Here is a 23,454-nt window from a genome sequence, read left to right as displayed (position 1 = left end):
AAATGACTGGAGTTTATTCTAGCTCATTACTCAGAAATGTATGGTCTGTATAAAATGAAGGATAAGCTGAAAATACACACTACAAAGTTGCAAATATTAGTCAAAATATTAGTAAATTAGTGGTAATGACAGTAAAGTAAAAATAAAGATTTGTTTGTATAGACACGTTATGACCCAAAGGCCCTTCCTCAGGGAATGAAATAAACTTGCATGCTTTTAGTTAGTTTCATCCATCTGTCTAGTGAAGCAATCTCATGGGTCAAGACTTCCATCTGTGTTTACTGTATACATAAGATAATAATTTGCAGCCCACAGCTTTATGTAGTCCTGTCTTTCATACCCAGATTCAGTAGCGTGCATCCACAAAAATAACTTCTTGCAACACCTCAAAAGGAAAAACTTTTCTGAGGGTGGAGCACAGATGAGGACCAAAGGTGAAGAAGAATATGGCATCTGTTTGAAACTGCAAGTGGTACACAAACGAGCAAAATCTGATCATAACTCTCCTTAACTATGTTATTACCAAATAAATACCCATTAAGGAAGGTAGCACATTCATCTGACACAAGGCAACCTGTAGTTACAGAGGCACAGTTTTGACAGTTGTCAGCTGACAAAGAGGTTTTAAAAGAGAAGTGGTTTGCAATAGAGATACGCTAAATTCCTCTGCCAAAGCCTAGAGCGAGCTGCAGGTCCAGCATGGACCAACGAGCTCCTAGGTGGAGTGTAAGTTTGGCAGTACGTTTCTTGGCAAGTTAAGCTAACCTACATGCAATGCTCTCCAGGGATCATAAATCAAGCTCTTTTTGGATAATGCTGAGCTGTTGGCAAAGGAAAACCACTACATGACGCTTGTCTCGTGGCCTACACTTATCATTCAGCCTGGCACCAGGGGAATGCGTTCAGCACAATGAGAAGAGGTAGTAGTAGGAAGACCAACACGCTAAACACCACGTGTTTTGTTGTGTAGAAGATTCCCAGGTCTTATCTGTTATATTTTGTAACAAGCCCTTGAGATGAGAGAATTATAACAATTAGAAACCCATCATCATATCCTAAATTCATTTAAATAGTCCTTGCATATTGACATTAGAAGTATATGAGATATCATAGAATCATAGAATTGTCCAGGTTGGAAGGGACCTTTAAGATCATCTAGTCCAACCATCAACCATCATATACAAGACACATATCTAATATATATACACCACTGATGCTCTTCCTTTATTCTTCACACCTTATTTCCTGCTTCTCAGCCATGAGCAGAATACTGCACTGTTCAGATGGCAAAGACTGCAGCTATATCAAAAATAAAACACACATACAAAGACTTACATGAGGCTTTTCAAGCTTTGGATTATTTTTTTCTTTTTCTTAATAAGATACTAATTATTTCTGACCTTTCTTTTCTTTCTGGTTCTGAATGGAACTAGAAGGATGAGAGCACATACATTCCCCAGAAAGCACTACAGACAAGCCAGAAGTGGGAAGTGTAAAAGAAAAAAACCTGCTCTCATGGGATCTCCAGCCTAAACTTTGCTTTCCCAAAAGACTTAGACAGCTTATATACTCTTTTGGATTATTTTGGGAATGTCTATTTTATGAGAACGATCCCTCAAGCATCCAAACTTTAGAAGGTCCTCATTCATCACGGTGACTGTCTCTCTGACAGTTTATAGCCATGGACGCTGCTGCTGTTTATGCAAGGGTCTGTACCAAAAACGGTCCCTGATTCCGACAGTTTGCAGAACGAAATCCTGGACTGATCCAATTAGTCACTAAAGAGACAAATAAGTCTCAGGAGGTATCATCATAAAAGGCAGATGTGTTTCTCTACTTTAATAATCCCATTGACTTTGTGGGATGAAGTCAATGAGGAATCGTGGCAGTTTCTGCACCTTTGGCATAGGTGAGATGGGAACAGAGGCTCCCAAATGGTACTGGTAGTCAGAAAAGCAATAGGAAGAGATCTACAGAACCTTATTATGCAGCATTTTACCTTTATGGCCTTTGCAACATTTTCAAGGCTGACAATGTAAGAAACACTGTATTAAAGAACTAGGGACAGACATAAGGTAAATGCTTACAAGAGCAAGAGATTAATAGTAATAATACATAAAAGTATTAAGTGTCAAACTGCCTGCCCACCATGAAGCTCTCCAGAGCCACACTCTGAAAGGAGTATTCCTTGCAAGATGAAAAAGATAGTGTTAACTATAAGATACGAACAGATTATGCAGTCAGAAACATTAGATTTTTTACATAGCTGTCTTGGTAGGTAGGAGGGGGACACAGCAGAAGCCCTGTAAATACATTCTGCTCATTCCCTGAAGCAAGCAACCTCGTGTTGAACCCACCAGCCTTCAGTCAACACAGGACATGAGATCATTTTGTTATAGAAGGGGAGAGAGAGAACCAATGTCAAAAAAAGACCAACAGAAACAATGTAGGGCAAAATTAATACTGTTCCCAAAATAGTCAGGAAAGAAAAATGAGCCATCACAAATATTTAAGTTGCTTATATAATGTTTAAAAAATAAATTCTGGCATTTGCCCAAGTTCTTGGAAGGGACAAACAAAAAACAGTGTTTTGATAATATTTATTGCTTGCAACGGCTACGGTGTCACAGCACAGCTTCATGCAGTATCTCCATTTCAGGGATGCATTTTGCCACAATTGACTACATATGAATTGGTCAAGCAGAGACACAAGCAGCACAACCTGCCCCAGTGCATTCAGCAGGAATGGAAATACCAGAGACGGAAGCACCATCTCAACTGGCTTAAACACTCACCTATTCCCCCACACCAGAAATATTTAGTGGGTTCAGGAAAGGCTTTGAAAATGCTGTATCATGTGAATAGTGTCTGCTCTGGTCTCCAGGCGAGTTCCTCACCCTTACTGAAGCCTGGGATAGTTTTTGCCATTCATTTCTATTTCCAGGGTTGCAGTGCCTATGTTGTCTCGGCACAGACTGGGGACTGGGCTCCCAAACCTGGCTGCGCACCAGGGCTCAACCTCTCAAACCCAGCTCATGATTTATGCTGCTGTGAATCGAGAGCAGACAGGGGCAGCTCTGATGGAAACGATCACATGGATAACACAAGAAAATGGAAACCACCTCCTCCAACTCACTTCTTGCAATCAAGCAGCGGGTGGTTTGAACACTCATGTGTGCCAGGAGGGCCCCACTGACACCTCCACGTCACAGGAAGGTCACGGGTTGCCAATTACAGCTGGTGGGCTCAAGCCTCCTCTTCACCATGAACTGCAGCGCTCACTGAACAGGGGCAAACCAGCAGCCTTTCCTGGGCAAGCTGCTTCTGGGGTGCAAGGTCATGCACCACAAACGGGAACTGGACTCACTCACATGAATAGTATTTTTCATACAAAATTGGGTTTGTTACCATGTGAATTTGTCAGGCTTTTGTACTTTACCAGTGCATGAAGCAATGGTTTCCCCCGGTGGTACATAACCAAAGAGTGATTCAGAACCACTCAGTGATCTGCTCAGTGATTTAAAAGTAGTTTATAGCTATTACAGTTGCATGAAACCACCTGTTTTCTCTGAATAAAGAAAATCCTTGTAAGAAAACAATAACAAAGAGGTTCGGCTTTAAGATTTTTCACTCTGGTCTCAAAGACTTTGTACCTGAAAGACACAACGGAGCTTGAAGAGTATCTAGCAACTCTCTGGGCAGCCTGTTCCAGTGCTCTACCACCTTCCTTGTAAAAAATTTCTTCCTTCTATCTAGTCTGAATCTACCCTCTTTTAGTTTAAAACCATTACACCGTGTATGATCGCAACAGGCCCTGCTAAAAAGTTTGCCTTCATCTTCCTTATAAGTTCACTTTAAGTACTGAAAAACCACAACAAGGTCTCCCTGGAGCCTTCTCTTCTCCAGGCTGAACAACCCCAACTCTCCCTCTCAGCCTGTCCTCACAGGAGAGGTGCTCCAGCCCTCTGATCATCTCTGTGGCCCTCCTCTGGTCCCACTCCAACAGGTCCATGTCTTTCCTGTGCTGAGGGCTCTAGAGCTGGACGCAGTACTCCAGGTGGGATCTCACCAGACCAGAGTAGAGGGGGAGAGTCACCTTCCTCAACCTGCTGGCCACGCTTCTTTTGAAGCGGCCAACGACACGGTTAGCTTTCTGGGCTGCCAGTGCACATTATTGGCTCACATCCAGCTTTTTATCCACCAGTAGCCTCAAGTCCTTCTCAGCAGGGCTACTCTCAACCCCTTCATCCTCCAGCCTGAACCAGTACCAGGAGTTGCACCGACCCACGTGTAGGTGATAAAGCTTAGTCTCTTACATGGAAGGGCTTTTAAAAGCCTTTCCATCAGACCTTTATCCCTATACACTTGGGCTGCACCAAAAACACATTTCCATGGCTAATAGAAGTTTGACTTGGTGCTTTCCACATCCTAGCAGGTCAAAAACATGTGAAAGAAGGTATAAACTTATATAAGACATACTCTGTTTTGACTTACATTCTTTGTTTACACTCTTCTCACCAAAATGACATTAATGTCAGTTCCTTTATAGCCAATCTTGCCAAACGAAAAGCTGTGTGTCTGCTAATAAGACGAAAACTATTAAGTCACGACAAGTTTAACCAGTTGTATTTTAACTTATTTTGTCATCTAAGGAAGTCTTAAGTGATGCAGTGTGTGTGCCAAAAGAAGGAAGTAGTAAGTTTACTTTACTCTCACATTAGGTTCCCTTAGATTTGCAGCTGACTCTTCACATTTCAATCTAGAATTTAACACCAGACCTGGGTCTTCTCCCAGGACACAAAAACCTGAAATAAACTACTGCAGGATTCTCTTCCTTTTCATTATTATTTGTTATTATAGGCAGGCTATCACCCAACCCTAGCCTTATGGTATTAGGCACATTGACATATGACAGAGTAAAACATAATTAGGTCCTTAAAACCTACATGTAAATGGAGATTAAATATAATTAGAACAACAAGATGGCAATAAAATATTCCAGCTTGCATAAAAAGCATGCAAAAGCCATTCATTAGTAAGTATTTTTCAGTTTTTCATTGAGAAGATAAATGTTTGCAAATAATTTCAAGGAGAACTTTACAGGAAACTGCTCACGTTACGTGTAAGAAATCATGAACACCAATAAGTGCAACTTAGGCAGAAAAAGCAGTCAATAACTTGTAAAGGCAGACTAGAAGATCCTCTGGTTAAATTTTCTGTTAAACACTGAAGTTGCTACATTATGTTCTTGGTGGAATCTGACCAGAGAAATCTCTCTAGTGCAGTAACACTGAGTTTTTGCTTAAGAATCAATGAGCTATTTGTGTTACATGCAGCCTTTACAATATCACCTTCTGAAAATTGTTCTGTAAAATCTGTGTAATTCACACACAGCAATGCAAATTTTAACACCAGATGAAAAGAAATGACACATTACACTGTGAGCCAGTCAGAGGACACCAACGTAAGAAACAAACCCTCAAAATTAGGTTGCACATATGCTTCACTACTTCACTGCTTTGAGGATAGCTTTCAAAAGTATGCTTATTTTAAAAGATGACCCTTTTTTCAAAGCAAAAATGACCACTGAAAGCAAGCACAGTGGCCACAAACATCTGATGGGAGAAAAGGCCACTGCAAAATCACGACACACCGAAGGGGAGAAGTGCAAGCTCATTTGCCTAAAGCATCCAATCCATAAGAACATCTTGTATACAAAGTCGGGAAATAAGCTTAAGCATATGCCCTCAGGTCAAAGACATTGTGGGCAAGTGGAAAACAATTTGAACTCTCAGATATCTATCTATTTCAAATCTCCAGGGGAGCACAGTTAGCATAGGACAACACGCGGGTTCTAGGTACAGAATACTAAACATTCCCTAAAATAACTGGGACTCCAGGAGAGGTCACAGAGCTCTGCAAGGGAAACCCATAATTAAAATTATGCAATGAACTGAAAGCCTATGACCAGGGATGTAACTTTTGATCACCAGCACAACCATAACCACCCAGCTGCATATGGAAATACGGGTTGGTCCATGGGGGTGAGGGTAATGGCAGAAGGTATGTGCCTTAACTCAATTGTTTTTGGACGTCATGAGTTAAAAATTAACTCAGTTCCACAAATGAAGTTATGTAATGGAGGGGAAAGGGGGAAAAGGCATTTTCTGCTAAAAAAAGCTCTGTGCCTGCAACCTATTACTTCCACATTTCTTCAAACATATTGTCAGACACTTTTGGTATGAACTAGGGAACTGGATAAGCATTACAAATTGCCACTCAAACGAAACGCAGCATCTGTAAGAATCTCCCAGGAGTCTCAAGTCTGTTCTGACTACAAGGAAGTCATAGGTTTGGAACATACCTGGAAGCCACAGCCAGCAAAATTAATTGTTTTCTTTTTAGCCTAGAGAGGAGTTTTCTGTTGGAAGTTGCCTCCAATATTTCCTGATGAAGTACCCTGCTCATTCCTTCCTAAGGGTAGCAAAATGAAAGGGTGATAATTTTAGGCACTCCCCAGTTTGGACAATCAACTGTGTTCATGTGTGTGTCTGAGGTTACTGCACAAACTGATATTCCTCCATATGTTATAAAACAGGAAAAACACTAAGACAAACAAGTTGTTCCCTATTGTAATTTTCTGCAGCAATACTCTAGCATTAAACATATCCCCCCCCAAGTGTAAATTTGTCCCCAAGAAGTACTAATTAACTTTTACAACACAATTTGCCATCATGTGTTTAGTTTACATCACTCTATACAAAAAACAAGCCTAGGAAGTTTCTAAAAAGGTAGTGTTGCCTTCTTTGCTGCTTCTTTCCACCTGAGAAAACAAGCTCTCTGATTAACCAGGAATGCCAGAGAAAGCAAAAATATTCCTATCCATCACTGCTTACCTTTTGAAATGACTCTTCCTAGCACAAAGTGCTTGGACCTCTTTTATCTCTGCTTGGCCACTCACTTCCTAAAAGTACCATCACTAGGAAATGCAATGACTCCTCTCAGACAAAAGCCTCTTCAACCACAGACTCTGGTATCCTCCTCCCTGAAAGAGCCATGCTCCATCCAGGCCTACATCTGCCCCTCCTATGAGTCTCCAAAAGGCTTGATCTGCAAATGAAATCCCTTTTTGAGGAACTATAATATCAGACAGAAACACCTCACTGAGCAGACAGAAAAGCCAGGCATATGCAGGCTACTGAATGTCTAAGCAACAGCAAAGTGTTGCACTTCATTAAGACTTTACATGCAGTAATTCTCAACTCTGTTAAAACATAAGAAATACGTATTTTTGAGAGACTCTACTTGAAAAATGAATCATATTTCTTTCCCATTACAGAATATACCAAAAGGACAAGTTTATGAAAGGGTTCAAGATTAAAGATTTGTATCCCTTTAGGGTTTAGCAGAAACACTACAGTTTAAAAAAGGCAGGTAAAAACAAATACAAGGCAGGCAAAGCAGAATTTCAGCAGGCGCTGTACTGCAAGTCTACTGGCTGAGCCTCATTCAAGATGATATTTATTTCATTTGGGGCACATAAAATCTACTTGGATTCATAAATGTGATTAACCACGCACTTTGACAGCAGCTCTGCCAGAGCAACCAAGTTTCTGCCTTGGCCATAAACAACATGCTTGGCCTTTTTCATACGTGCTGGCAAAAGTTGAAGAGGAACAGTAAAATTGGTTACCTCACTAAAACTTGAAATGGGATGGGTTGGGTTTTTTGTTTCATTGTTTTTATAATGGACAAGCTTCGTACAGAGCAGAAAACACTCAAAGACACTCTCCAAGCAGAAAGGAGAATCTTGCCACACAGCTATATAATCTGTCAGTGGGGGGAAAGTGATTTCTTTAAAAAGCTGGGAAGATGGGCATGTGGACACAGCTCAGAGTGGAAAACCTCCCACTGGCCTCTGGACACAAGACCTACTTGCTATACCGCCCAGTAAAAAGCCCCTAAACAGTGAGTAGGACCACATCTGCTACAATTTGCTCTCCCGTGTAGCTGCACTACCAGCCCTAGCAGATCATACAGCACTTAACTAGCAGCGTGGGCCTCCTCTGAAAGGACACTAGAGCCAGGCATATTCGGCAGCTTCACTTTGGCCACATTGTGCAGGACAGTTTTGAACTTGAGTATAAGCTCAGCACTGAAAGACAGTCTTACTTGCTCTGGATGAACCTTGCAAAAACCTTTGGAAAAGCCAAAGACAACTCCATGGTCATTAACAGTATTTAAATCTTAATACAGTTAATGCCCAGCACAAAGATGCCAGTTTTCCCACCAACTCCTAGTACTCTTTCTGATATGTCTAAATCCCTGTACTTAAGAGACAATAGAAAGGAACCCAGAGTTATCCAGCAAACAACTGTTCTTCCCTTGCCCATATGAGCTACTCGGAGAAAAAATGCAGCTTCTCTTCTCCCTGGGTTATTTTTCAAGGTAAGACATCAGCTCTACACAGTGCTGACAGGAGCATATCCCAAAGGAGAGGGCTGACCACTTCACAGAGTAAGGCAACAGGAAACACTGTATTTATTTTGCTAAGATTGTATTTATTTTGCTCTGCCTCTTTTGATGAGGCAGGCAGGCTAAAAGATTACAAGCGCACTTTTTGCAGTTTTGGAGAACAGAATTGTTCCAGAAAGCATGCTTCTGTAAATAAACCCCTGTGCTTCCCTGTCACCCCACCTATCCCACATCCCTTTCAGGCTGAACATACGCTCTGACTGCATCGATCTCAGCCTGACAGTTTCTCCAGTTGGCTCAGAAAAAGGGAAAAACCCAATAATTATATAAAACAACAAAAAGGAACAAACCCAAAGATACCAACTCTGCTCTTGGTCTTAGCACTGAATCTCACTGCAGTCATTATTCCTTCGTCTCGCAGCAACAATAAACTTCCTGCTGCAGGCTGGAACAGACCAGCACCCACTTTGTCTGCCCAGTGGTCCAAACCCTGTAAAATCCTAGATAATCGTGACTAAGTTTCGATAGGTGTTGCTCCTGTGAAAGCAGTCTTTGCTTCAAGTGTTATCCCCTGATTTGCTCTGACTTCTCTCCCAAGGAGAAGCGTGCAAGACCAGTTGGGTCACTACTGAGGGGAGCTGCACTTGCCAAGGGTCTGGTTTTCACTTCTTCCTCTGCAAAGCGGTAGTTACCATCCATGGCCAATGCACACTCCATCATTCACAGCACCAGCATCCCAGGAAAGGCCTCGCTAGAAGTGAGCAGCCAAGCTCTGCTGAAAACCTATCCCCTCTAAAAGGCTCTGTGTTGACAGAGAAACCAAACCCTCCCTTCCATTCCCCACCAAAAAAAAACACAAACCAAAAAAAGCCCTTCAAAAATAAGTTCTTCAGTATTGGCTGGTAACACCACCAGCCAAACCTTAACATAGAGATGTTAATTAACAGGCAGGCAACTTTCAGAAGAAAGTACATCTTGCAAATGATAAGGTGATACCATCTCCACATCACACGTGACTCTGAGACTGAATGCTTTGCTACCCGGACTCTAGAAAAAAGCCAGATTACTATGAATCAAGAATAAAAGACTTTAATACATGCATACTCTTCAGATGAGATCGAAGAGCTATAGAGGGAGAAACAATCACAACCACAGACAGTGACTAAAATTGGTGAGCACTAGAGATGAAGTTGCGGGAGATCAGCAGCCCAGAGTACCTTTAGAGACCTGAGGCAACAGTGATGTATGGCCAACAAAGGCCAGAAAGATGCTTATAAAAAGGCAAAATTTTGGCTACAGAATTCAGCGGTGCACAAAGCATAGATGTGCAATTTCTGTTGAAAAGGCAGCATTTTCTTCCAAACCTGCCTGTACAAACACAGCAGGAGCTCCCCACCTACAAGCCATTATGAAAAGCTTTTGGTATCACCACTCCTCTCTTGCTTCCCAGCCCCATCCTTCCCACAAGCTATAGCCGGATCCATTAAGAGTTAATACGATGAGCAACATGAGACTGCTTAAAACAACCAGACAGTCACCAAGATAAAGATCTCTGGAAAATATAAATGCTGCGTCTGATTTAATCATGTGCCAGGACTGCTGATGGTGTTTGAAACTATTACGACGTTCACTCAGACAGCAGTGACCGGTAGCAGCAGGCAGCCCAGCTGGCTGGCCCACAGTGGGGTAAGAAACCAAACGGTGCTTCTTTATTAAACGCAGGAGTCGTACAAGGGGCTTTCACCATCATCACCATTACACCTTTGTGATAAATCAAGGAAGATGAGATTTGGCCCTGCATAAATCTGCAGGCACAATGTCTGCGTCAAATTCTCTTGTCCTATCCACAGGTAAATCTATCCTAAATATTAGGGGAGCCCACATAAACAGGAAACAACCAGAGCAGTTACTGGGAAGGGAAAACAATGTTCCCTCAGAGCCAATGCCCTGATCACAGCGTGTTGTTAACACGCAGCTCACACCTGAGCACCATCAAACGAGTGCAGATCCCAAGAGAAAACTCTGCATTTAAGCTGCAGGCCCAGATATTAAGAATAAGGAGACACTTGTAATGCCTTCAAATCCATTTCCCTCATCTTTTCTGTTTCTACCCCCTTCTGCAACCCTGCTTCTTCTCCTCTTACCACCATGTTCCATTTTCTCATATTTGCCATTCCTTTCACCAAAAAAAAAAAAATTCCCTTAAAAAAAAAGCTAATAAGATTTAAACGTTTGCTTCATTTTCCCCCAGGAAAACTGACAGACAGTTACCACATGATAGATTTATCTGCCGTTAGTAGTTTTATCACGGTTGAAGTAGAGAAGATCCGTAGTGGCAGCACCATCATCCCCAGACAGCCAGAGGAAGAACTGCCCAGCAGGGAAGCCCCTCCTGAGAGACAGCAGGGATCAGCTACGCACCGACACGAGAAAAGCAGCTACGCTCCTGAACTTCTCAATTAATAGCCACTTGCACCAGCTATCCATTTTCCACTGAATATAGCACTCAAACCTCCAAAGGTTGCTTAAATTAAAACAAATGCAGCTTTTGCAGGTGGCACCTGAGGCACTGTGAGTATTGGAATTGCTGACTGTGTATACCACAGAATTAAAGTTTCCTAACTAGAAATCAAACAGGTTCCAATGAAGGGGGGGGGGAGGAGAAGAAAAAAAAAAAAAAAAAATCAAATCAGAAAACTGCCTCTCCCCTCTGCTTCCCCATGCCCACTACAAAACCAAACTCAAAGCATTTTGAAGTCCCAAAGCATTTCCATTCTCAACAAGAAAAACATGTTTTCTCATGAATTAACATAATTCTAGCAACTTGAGCTGTAATTTGGTAGCCTGCCTTGTATAAGATTGAATTCTGAGCTACACATATCCTACAAACCTTGTGAGATCTGCCTATCTCAGTCACACAGCTATGAGGAAACACAGACCCTAATACTTGAATTCAGAAGCAGCAATAGGAACAGCAGCTCCTGTCCTGAGAGGGAACCACAAACAGGAAGGGAGTCGTGCTCAAAACCTTGACACTCATCAGCTGCAAAACGATTAAATGGGTATCCCTATCAGTTTATTTACAGACTGTAACTCTTTTGGTTCTCTGTTTCACTGAGTCTCCAGATCAAGTCTGTCAAAAGACATTGCAGCAAGCTTGTATAGGTGTAGTTTTCTCATGACTTTTCTCAGTCCTTCTGTATCATGCCTCCAGCATGCTAGAACTGCACGTTGGTAAGACAATGTCTTCCAGCAATGGCCAGCACAGGCTTTCACTTCACTAACATAACCTATGGAGCTCTGCTGTTCGCCAGTTGGGCCAGGTGCCTTGCTTACGCAGTAGGGTTTGTCAAGCTACCACATGAGTTCATGCACAAGTCCACACAGCTTCTCCGTCCTTGATCCCAGGCAGTCCAAAACTGACATCTTTATGTTACGGATAATAAACTGAACGGATTAAGGATGCAACTGCAAACAACTCAATTTGCCATGGAAGTGAATTCATCAGGCATACAGTAAATAAAAGGAAAGAGGAAAGCTTAAGTGAAATACTTCATATATTTTAAGCCCACATCTTTTATCACCCATTCCATCACAAAACTATGCAATCAAGGAGATTTCTAGTTGGAGTTTGTAGAGGTTTTTTTGTTTTCAGGATTTTGGGTTTTGTTTTACTAGCTGTTACTTAAGGATAGCAGTGAAAGATCATGACCCCATTTCCACTCCTCCAGAGTCTGCACGGCTCTCTTTCATGTTTCTAATATAGCCTCGTGGATCATATCACCTCTACCATGAAGGCACAGGGATTATCTTTCACCAATATTTTGCATTCTCCCTTACACAAACAAAAGACACGACACTTCCTCCTGTTCTTCCAACTGTGAAAAATAGCTGCCTATATCACATAGAAAGCCAGTAGCCTTGTTTGTTAACCAGCTGTTTTAAGTTGTTGGCATTTTTAAACATACTTAAATGTTAAATTTCCCAGGAATTTTCCAGAAAAATAGTTCTTACCTTTACATTCCCATCATGAGCTACAAATGCTACAGTAAATTAAACAGGTTCCTGGGCATATGTAGCTCTCGAAGGAATTCTATGGAGTACCCCAAAACTACAACAGGGTTAGCAATGAAAGAAATCGTTATTGGGTTAAGATAGAAAGACATATGGCTCCTTTTCATCCAAACTCAATACATTAAAGCCTAACCTTATGTGCTCATTTGAGAAAGACCAGAATTAGTAAACTCACAGCCATATTTTCTAAGTAATGGTAATCTCATAAGTCTATATTTTCTTTAATGAGCTTTTCCACAGCAGAAAGCAAAGAAAACAGGAAACTAAAGACTTGGGACTTTATTTATAAAGGGACTTGGAGGTCCCTTTATTTATTTTATCTCTCAACATCCATGCACAAAATGTTTATAAAGTCAAAGGATGAATTTTATCTCCCATTCTCACAGGTTTTAGGTAGAAAGAAGCTTCCTGGAAAAGTTTATGCATTTAGGGATGTCTGGACCTGCTGTATTCTCAAAACAAGACAGTGCCAAGTGATATCCATCGAATTTAGGTCACACTCATCTATGGGAATATGTCCTTCAGTAGGGAGGATACACAACTCGCCACACAACCATACTTCCCACTAGACTGGTAATAAATTAATGCTTGTGGTTTAAAAGATAAACCTCCTTCCTATATAATTTTAAAATCCATTATATAAATTTCTTAGCTGAGAAGTAAACTATTGTGCTTGCTTTGCAAACAGAATGGCACCTAGGCAACATTTCTTCAACAACAGCAGACCCTGGATGTAGAGCTTGTTACAGGAAGAACAGACCCTTTCTATGCTCCAGCATGTCTGGAAAGCACTCTCTGTGTATCCGTAGGACCATGACACATGTGAAATAAGGTTATTCCACCGCTATTTTCAAGCCCAGAGGAAATCCAGGGTGCTCTTCAAAACCAGGAGCCCAATTGCTTCAGGACAGACCCCACATTATCTGGCCATGCCCACGCAGATTCCATCACCAGCCCCTTGCGCAGCCAAAACTAAACCTGCTGCTTCTGCCAAAAAACCAAACTTTGCCTCCATATTTTGAGTATAACAAGTGTAGCAACAAGCTAAGCCAAAAGAAGAAAGGAAGTCACCCACAAATGCGCCTGATCAAAAGTAAATAAAATACATATTCCTGGCCCCAGGTCTTGAAGGCCTGACGGCGCTCAGTCTGACAACTCAGTCAGAATGCCAAGCTCATAGTCTGAGCTTCTGCTCCCAAAACTTCATCCATCGTCAGGAAAACAAAGAACGTCTGAGGCCAAGTGGCACAACTTTAAAGAGTGGACTTGCAATGAGGCCAACGTAAGTAAGGACAGAAATGAACTGACCTTGACGTATACTAGGTAATGCTCGCACTTTTCCTGCATGTATGACAGTTGCAGCTTCTCTGTGATCTGCCCCACTGCCTCTCCAGGAGTCACAAAGTAAACTCTGGGTTGCTGGCTCTTTTCCTTCTTTGCCACGTCAGCAGTCAAGTTATAATTCAAACCTGTTTTAAAAAGGAAGAAGAAGAAAACAAAGGATGTCAGTGAATAATAGTTACTTTCTAGCCACCTATCAATAGATGCTGTTGTCCCCAGGGCATGTGTGCTTGAAGAAAGGTCAACCCTTACAGGCTCTCAATCAATCACTAAGCTTCCTGTGGCTGCACAAACCCATATCCAGTTACTAATGTACTCCCAGGTTTTGTGTCGCTACATTCCCCAGCCCATCCTTTCCCGTAGGAAATGATGTGTAAATATATATCTAGACACGCACATTTAATGAAAAAAGAGAAACACAAGATGCTTAAACTATATTGCTAACATAAAAAGCAAAAACACAACACAAACAACAACAGCAGCAGCCTCAAGCTGAATTTTCCTTCCAGAACAGCACAAACCATGTCAGTGTCAACAAGGATGTGGCCCTTCCAGACAAGCGCTTTTGTTGATTTGCAGTCATCTTAGACTTTAGACCGTAAGGAGAGGTCAATATGCCTTGTACTCAGTAGCTCCCCTACCCTCCCTTAGATGTTACACGCCCCTGGCAGTTTATAGAGGAATAACCAGAGACTAATGAGCTCCATCTCTGTAAATCCTGTATCCTGGTGTTCTATGGGATAATAGCTTCACACAATCATTTGGTCTGTGACTGGAGGAATCCATGTCCAACAGAAAATGTAGTTGTTACCTGAAGTAGACGTACAGTGATTGAATAACCCAAGCTGACTATGTCTTTCCTTTTGGTAAATGCAGCAACAGGAGCAATGAAACTGCAACAGGAGCACAAACCCTCGTTTTGCTACTTTCCACAGAGAAGGGAAACACTGGCTGTGAGGTCCTTTCACTTGTCACAGACCACGGCCTGCACTGATTTCAGCTGTTATCAAGGAAATAATGCACATACCAAGAGATTGGCTCACTGTAAGTGGTTTAATTACTTGATAATCTTTGTAAATGACAACCAGCACTGGCTACTGTATTGATTTGTATGTAGGGTGCTTGCCAAATTATTGCTTTGGTTTTATTTAAGTCCTAAATGATTGATGCCAGATAATATGCTCCCCATAAATGTAAACTTTTTTTAAGCCAGAATTTTATGCACAATCAATGTAAATGTAACATGTTCCTGGACTGAGGTCTTCTATTCCAGATTTCAGCAAGAGGTCTTTGGTGGGTTTTGTCATGTTTTTATTTGGTTTTGTGGTGGTGATTTTCTAAATCAATGAAAATCCTTATCTCTCTAAATTAACACTGCTGCTAGTGCTATTCCCTTCAATCATTTCTCCACCAAAATTTCACTACTTTGAAGAATTTATTGAATGATATTGTAAAACTTGGTGCAACAGTCCCTGTGAACATTCATAATTCACATAAATGGAAGCGAGGTCAGTTTGAGTTCAGTGTGTTCCACGCTGATGAAAAGCTCACTCAAGTTCACACAAAGCGACCAGAGACATACCCTAGGTAGTAAGAAAACCCACAGCTGAGGAATCAGCCTCACTACTATCACAGGGCTCCACATGAACTTTTTTTGCTCGCTTTTTGCAGAATGACTTGCTTAAAAGGGTAATGCCTTGAAAGTGTTTCAAACTCTTGACAGGCTCACCACCACAAACTCTCCCTGAAGTGGTGTTTGCTCAGTCCTGCTAGAAGCACCACCTCAACAGAAACACAGGGTTTAGCCTGTTTAACCAGCACTCTCATTTTTTTTTCTTTTTTAAAGTGTGCACGTCCCACATCTATCCCCAATTGTCTCCCCTCCGCTTTCAAGACCTCACATGCAAGCCCGCGTGCTGAGATCCGCACTGGTGTCCCAAGAATAAAGACAAGAAAACCCGTTAGCAGACCCAGGCCCTGTGTAGGCAGAAGCAAAACGCCCCATGGGGAGCCACAGGCCCTTCCGAAGGAGAAATACCAAAGGAAGGTAGGGCAGCATAGCTTGCAGGGGCGCTCGGGGAGGCTCTTCAAAGGAAGGGCAAAGTATTACTGACACTAACAATTCCTCGCTGGAGGCATTAAGACGTGTCTCAAGGCAAGCCCTGCACCATGCGACACCAGCCCTGCACCATGCGACGCCAGCCCTGCACCATGCCTCCGAGCAAAGTGCTCCCAGCTACCACCTCTCTGGAACAGCAGTGGTTGTTTTCAGTCAAGCAGCACAGTTCCCATCCTCCCCCACCCCCGGCCTCCCCTTTATTTTGACAACTTGTTTCTATGTTACATCCAATGATGTCACATCAGTGGAAAAACTGAAATATCATGAGTAAGGTGGTTTTTTTTTTTTTTCCCTCTCCCCAGCTTCATTTCTTCCAGAAAAGCAACCAGGGTGGGGAGATAACTGGCCAAACTTATTATTGCTGGTGGTGTCAGTTCCTCCTGCTCACTCCAGCAGGAGACCTCAAGGCAAGTTCTCATTAGCAAATTAACTCTTGCAGGTAATGCCTTCAAATAGTTTTCCAGCAGCTTTGAGCAGGTCTGGTTAGAAATGTTTCTGGGGATCTGCCCATCCCAACTTCACACAATCAAAACAAAACTCTGGCATGGATTTGATGAGCTCAGATCAAGGACTTTATTTTTCTAAGAACTATTCCTTTTCTATAAATAAAGTTATATGCCTGAAAGCTTTGATAACAGCTGACTCTGAGAAATTTTTGGTCATATAGATTATGCTACAGCACACAAAAAGCAAGCAACAAAATGCTCAGCAGGAATGAGCACATCCGTAAGTGCTTGTTAAACTACTAGCTATAGTACTGATTGGTGGGGGGGGAAATGGGTCACCACATGGAGAAAATTAAGAACTTACTAAATAATAATAAGAAGCTATTGGAAGAGGAATGCATTTCTTTGCCTTCTCTACCAGTAATTACAAGGAGAAAATGATTCATGAACTTTGCTTGCAGTGAAAATTCTCAAGTAATGAAAGTATAAAAACAGTTGCCCTAGTATACGACAACATGCAGAGGGCATTCCCTCCATCCTCTTCCAAAGCTTTTCCCCTTACGTCAAACTTGGTTTCAAATCCTTTCTCATAGTGTTGTCCCAAGCTTCCAAGTAGGAAGCCATCCTCACTGCTCTGGGCTTACACTGAGCAACACATCCCTACAGCATCCCTGCTTCTGAGATATTCAGAGGGTAGCACTGTCTCAGGCCTGCGTACAAGCAGACTGGAAAATGAGAGACAGACAGAAATAATACCCCTGCACCAAAATACAGCAGAATACAGATAAGGAGTGTCCACTTTTGTCAGGTTTTGGACCAGGCGTATTTCTTCAATCCTAGAAATACATCCAAACAGAGTGAAAGTGTCAAGCGACCCGTTATCCCACACTAAATCTCACACCAGTCTTTCAGGCAACAGTATTTGGGACATGAAGACCACCCTAGAGATGGATCAGCACACAATACACACCTGAAGCGAACAGCAGAAGAGAAACTTTGAAGAAGTTTCTAACGCATCTGCCTAACTAGCCAAATGCCCAAACCCCGTCATTTCATAGCCACTTAAAATTCACCTAATTCTTACATTGGCACTATTTTTACTACTATTGTTGCTGTTGAGGAAATTATCCAGACTGGGCACAAGTTTATTTCCATTCTCCTGCAAGGATGAATGCAGTAGCAGTGCTCAATGCACAGAGATGCCAGCAGCTTCTGTTTTCTTGTCCTGGTCACCCAGAAGCGTGTGGTCTGAACAGGCTGAAGTCTGCTCATCCAAGCTAGGAAAGGCATTTCTCTCATCCCTGCCTTTCCTGCAGATACAGAGATCCCAGGAGAGATAAAGCAATGGCCCCTCAAGTAAGGGAGGAACAGCTTGAGTGAGATTCCGAAGTGAAAGAGGGAAAACTTAAAATGCCGTATTTCTCACATATCCAAGATATACCAGAGGTTGTCTCTGTTGGTGGGCGTATGACTAGACACTCAGCTCTCCAGCAAGCACAGAGGCAGAGCGAAGGGTTGGACAATGCCTGGCACACAGTGCAGACCACATGCTTCACTTGGGCATGGCTCATTGTTTAGACAAAACTGTTTCAGCAATAAATTCGTATTTCTGAAAACCACAGACTGCACACAGCATCCACAAAATGGATGGAAGTTATACTGCCATTGGCAGTATCAAGCAGTATCAATAAACACAGAGCCTCAAAAAAAAAGGAAGGTGGGGAAGGTTTCTACACAAGTGTGAGGCAGTGCTAGATGAAGATAACTTTCCTTCACATGCCAGTTAACAAAATAACCGCATGTTCAAGTAAGTATTGAAGACACACATTTGCCACAGAAGAATGCTGCCTGCACGTCCAGCTTGACTTCCTAAACATTGTGTAGTAGGTGAGCAACTTTCAGCCACCTAAAAGCAAGAGCAACACCCAGCTTTTCACCAGTAAGCATCAGTCTTGAGCATCCGTGCTGACCAGGCTTAGGGGAGCGGTTTTCCCGGTCAGCACTGTGTTCTTGTCATCTGACTTAACAGGCTGCCCTCAGACATCCAAAGATTAGACAATCCCAATACTTTCAGCCACAAAAATTTGACATAGCATTTCAACACCTCCATGTGACTTTCAGAGTCTGAACTGGACAACAATGTACTTCAGGGATATTCTATTTTTTTGTCCCTACATTTAACCACGCAGGAGAGGAACTGTTGCAGTATTTCCATGAATTGTTCTACCCTTTGTTAACTCATACTCTTCAAATGCAACATAATTAAAATGGCCTGACTGCTAGATTACAAACTGAAAACTTATTTGAGATATTTTATCCAAATCATATCCTCAAGGGGTTTTATACAGTCAGATATTTCTGGCTGCAGTGTTTTCACGCCAAATCACTTTGCTAGAAGCATTGTATAAAAAGACAATGGTTGGAAGTTTTATAATCATCTACTTAGTAGTAAAAAAATTCCTTGTAATGAGAAGTATGTTACTAGCCAAAGAAGATGCACATGTGCTTTCATCACAATAAATCATCGGGAGTACAGTTTGTATGACAACACAGAGGAATTCAACTGGCTCTTAGAAGACACAACGATGCAGGAAGATAGGTCTTTTGCAAACAAGGGGAACAGATACTTAGACTGGAAAAAAGGGTAACTCACTTCTTAGCCACAGGTCCAGAGATATGAAATTAATGCAAAGGAAACATTTTAATCGGTAGCCCCAGGAACATAAGAAAACGCAGATATTCAGAAAATCTATTCACTGATTTTCAGAAAGGAATTAACACCCCTGGAGCACACAGAGATAAGAGTTTTCTCAACTGACAGAGGAGAAGGCATTACAAAAAATTCTTTATCAAAGCACATATTCATCTCCTGAGAGTCATCATTTACAGGGAAGGAAAAAGTGCAAAAATAGAAACTGAAGTCTCAGTTGCACCAGTATGTTAGAATCAAGAGGAATCTAAAATTTAGTAACTCCTCTTTTATAAGCTGTTCAGGTGACCAAGTGACGAGCTGCAGAGAGCAACTTCAACAAGCAGCTTGTAGTTCTCATTCCATGTGAACACCAGGAGAAGTAGCAAGAAGCCGCCTTCTTCTCTGGCTCATTTAAAATCCAAATACTGCAGCAGGCTCTGCATACTGGGATGCACAGATGCAGCTCTCACCCTTCTTGGTTAGTGGCTCCGAAAGGCTGGGGCACAGAGCAGGAGGAGGTACTGCTTCCTCCAGCTCCTCACCAGACCCACTGCAGAGACACAGCACACTATGAGACTGAGGTATCTTCCCTGAAGAGCACACTGCAAGTCCTCCGTCATTCCTAAAGCACGGCAAAGGTAAAACATCGTGGTTGAACTAAGCAAACCCAGACCTTACAATATTTAGAAATGCTGTATCTATCCCATACCACTTCACACAATATCTAAGACTTGTAAACAGTGGGATGTAAGACATAAGTAATATTTTGATGCAGCCAAGACATAAAGGCTTGCACAATCACACCTTACACAATTCCATTCACACAACAAACTCCATGTGTTTTACAGAGACTAACCTAGAGGGTATTCTCATTAGCAGGAAAATACTGGGCTATTAAGAATCACTTTACAGACAGGTAAACTCACGTACAGAAAAGGAATTGCTCATGTCTGGTAGGAATTCAGATTTATAGGGCTCTGTTTCAGGAGCTCCTTATAGACTTTCAAAAACTATTAATCAAGAGCAAATCACACCGGCTTTCTGGTCACACTGATAGAGGATATCTCTTGATAACACATTTCTGTATCCATAAACAGGAAATATGAACTTACAAAGCATCAATTGTTTCTGTGTTCTCTGTCCTTGCAGTAAGCCCAACGACACATTTCCCTCCTTTCACCAAGGAAGAAACTGTCCCAGTATTATCTCAGCCTCATCAGAAGGTAAAAATGTGCCCAAGGAAGTTCCCAGGCAACCTCCAGCTATCTGGAATTATATAGACCATCTCACCTTGAAATGACTTATTTCACATACAAGCTCTGTTACTGACTCCAGAGAGAGCCCTTGACTCCAGGTTAACCTGAGAGTGTGCTCCTGCCCAGAGCTGGCGCAGGGACCTTACCTATTTCTCCAGGAACACGCCTGCCACTGAAGCGAAAGCATGCTGTGACATTGAGGCAGTTCACCAGCTGCAAGCCGTCGTGGCACTGAGGAGCCGTGATGTTGATGGATGCAGGCAGGAAAATGGAGATTTCCATAGTAATGACAGGCCTGGATCTGGAGATCAACAGAGAAGTGGAATTGAGTGATCATTCAGAGGGAAGTTCTCAGTCAAAGGAAAATAAAGTAAATTTGGTAAACTGCACAATCTCAAGCAGACATGAAAAATAGGAGAGTGCATTTGAACTATAAGATAAATTAGCAATTGACCTAGCTGGCAAGGACTACTCATGTCTGAATGAAAACCATAGCGTCAACTTGAAGTTCAGTACTGATACTAGGGAAACTGATACTACGTAATAATAATCATCTCCAGTAAGAGTTGCAGAAAGCCTTCCTGATGAATGAAGAAGATAAAAAAATTAGCACAACAACCACCAAGGACAACAAGTTCATGCAAGTGAGACTGCTTGCTAGGCAGCCTGGATGGTCAGGAACAGGTAGACAGAGACTTTAGGTTTCTAGAGAATGGTCTACAGTCAAATTTGTGACCTGAAAGTCAAGGAGGGAGCACAGGGGTAGGAGATGGATTCATACATCTTTTTTCTGACAGTATAAAAGGGACAACAGACACTACATTCATGCTCTCAGGAATGGAACGTTCCAGGATGGAACGTTCATGCTTCCAGGAATGGAACATTCCAGGAGGGAATGTTTGGCTAATTCCCTCCTGGTGAGCGGTCAGGACTGAATACCTGTTTCACGCTGCTAAACTCTGTTTCAGGAGTTACCTGGTACACTGTGAACTTTCTACCCTTGCAACTCTAGCACCAGGTTATTGCTATGACTATTCCTGGCTGAAGACGACCTTGGCCAGAATCACAGAGCATCCACCGAGTGCCATCAGGGCCCAAGTGGGTCTCCTCTCACATAACACAGAAGCCCCCCCAGCTTGGTTGCGAAAAGCAGCCCAGAAATCCAGGCTCTCCTGAGCCATCCCCAGCACAGGACTCCAGCCCAAAAATTCACTGAGTGTTATTCTTCATGGTTTCCATTCTGTACATGTTCAACATGAACATGTTCTTCCAAAACGAACTCTAGTAGTAAAAAAAATGTGCAGCAACCAGCAGATTCACTTCTAAGGTAGTCCCAGCAGCCGTGCAAGGCCAGACCATGTAAGCAAACCACTTTGGGACTCTCACTCCACAAGCCACTTAATTCAGAGGCTGGGGAGAGGGGGGAGAAGAGAGCAGGGATTGTGGTTACACCTAATTCATATTGATGGGAACAAGCTTCACATCAATCTCCGAGACAGCTGCTCAGACTTTTTTACCACAGCCTGAAATAACAGTGCAAGTTCACCTTTTGAGATGGAGGCTGAAGATAAATGCTAACCCTAGAAATACATACAGTAATGGGGGGAAGGAGGAGGAAAAAGAGTGAGCTTCCTAGGATCATTTCACACCTTGGAAAGAAACTCTTTCCAAATGCTTGAGGAAACATAAACGAGTAAATGCTATAATTGACCTAGAAAAACATTTCTCCTAGAAAAAAAAATATTCCTCCAGCCATGATGCACTGTGTGATTTTTCCTTAATGTTAGCTCACTTGGGGCTCACTGGGGAAAAAAACCACACAATGCATCTGTCAAACAGCCATACACACACGCAAGCAGCACAGCAACGATGATCTGCCCCAAGTCACTGCCACTTCCACCAAAGCCTTTAATATCACTTGGCAAAACATTTGTTGGTTTTGGCCAAAGGACTTCACAAAGAAGGGATGAGGGGGGAAAAAAAAGCAGATGATTTCTTTATCCTAATCTGAATCTAAACAGCAAGAGGGACACGTTGCAAACTGGCAGTAGCTGTAATTAATCAGGCTGCCCACAAAGTCAGCCAGTAATGCCTTAATCTCCAAAATGCACAGGCAATGACTGAGTGCGTGGACAGCAATCACGGTGCTTTTGCAACATGTGTTGTTTTAAACATCACATCAAGCATTTCAGATTGCCATTCTCTACCCTGCAAGTACCAACAATGGAGGAGAAAAATGCAGTTTTCTTTCTAGTGGGTTCAGAGACGCAGGGCTATGAGACTCCATGGGGCATGGCACACCTTTTCACAGAAGCAGCAATTGGCATCCTCTGTGTGCACGATGAAGGAACAGAAAACTCTTCAGAAGACTTGACTACCTGCCACATTGATCATCAAGAGCATTTCTTCTCCCCTTCTCCTTTTCCTTTTTGTTTTGTTTAACTGATTCAAATGGAAACAGAGCCAAGTTTTTCCTGCCTTGAACAAGAAGCAGCCTGGCACATCTGTTCTGCAGCTCTACCATTCATCTTCCCAGTCTCACCATATCCCGGTATCTTCCATTACGATGCAGGAGTCCCTAGTGACCAATTCTAATGACATCTAGGTATTAACAGGGTTTTTTTCTATTAAATATTAACAAGTGTAACAATGGAGCTACTGGCAAGATTCAAAATTTCCCATTCTCTTCCCCAGGTCTGTGCATCTCAAGCCCGCTCCTACTCACTCTCCACCTGCATAATTTGGTAGACCGAGCTGTCACACCTCTCTCCATCAGACGAAACAAGCAATTGCAATTAATTCATACACTTGAAACAGCAGCCCAAATCCTGTATGCATTGCAAACGTCTCTGTGTTTCATTTCCCTGAAGGCTGTTATTTCATTCTGTGTCCCATTATACCTTGCAAAATTACATCCTGGCATCATACATAGCTGGCTTTTTATTCAACTGCATTCCCTTAAATCATAATTTATTTACTTTATGCAAATGTAAGAACAATAAAAAAGCCTTCTCACAAATTCTGAGCAACCTTTTTAGAAAAGGCGTTAAG

The 23,454-nt window shown here is 42.2% G+C and overlaps 1 protein-coding gene across 1 annotated transcript in view; it reads right to left on the bottom strand.

Annotated features, from left to right (window-relative positions):
- ITGA9 (integrin subunit alpha 9) overlaps positions 1 to 23,454 on the bottom strand; it is a 233,601-nt gene that overhangs the window by 166,625 nt on the left and 43,522 nt on the right. The window contains exons 14-15 of the mRNA XM_074150461.1: positions 20,550 to 20,704; positions 13,858 to 14,018 (exon numbers count right to left, since the gene is read on the bottom strand). Coding sequence (XP_074006562.1) covers positions 13,858 to 14,018; positions 20,550 to 20,704 — 316 coding nt within the window. The remainder of the gene's footprint in view (positions 1 to 13,857; positions 14,019 to 20,549; positions 20,705 to 23,454) is intronic.

This window comes from Numenius arquata, chromosome 7, assembly GCF_964106895.1.
Source record: "Numenius arquata chromosome 7, bNumArq3.hap1.1, whole genome shotgun sequence".
NCBI classification, from domain to species: Eukaryota; Metazoa; Chordata; class Aves; order Charadriiformes; family Scolopacidae; genus Numenius; species Numenius arquata.
The sequence above is the reverse complement of the archived record's forward strand: the minus strand, read 5'-3'. Positions and strand labels throughout refer to the sequence as shown.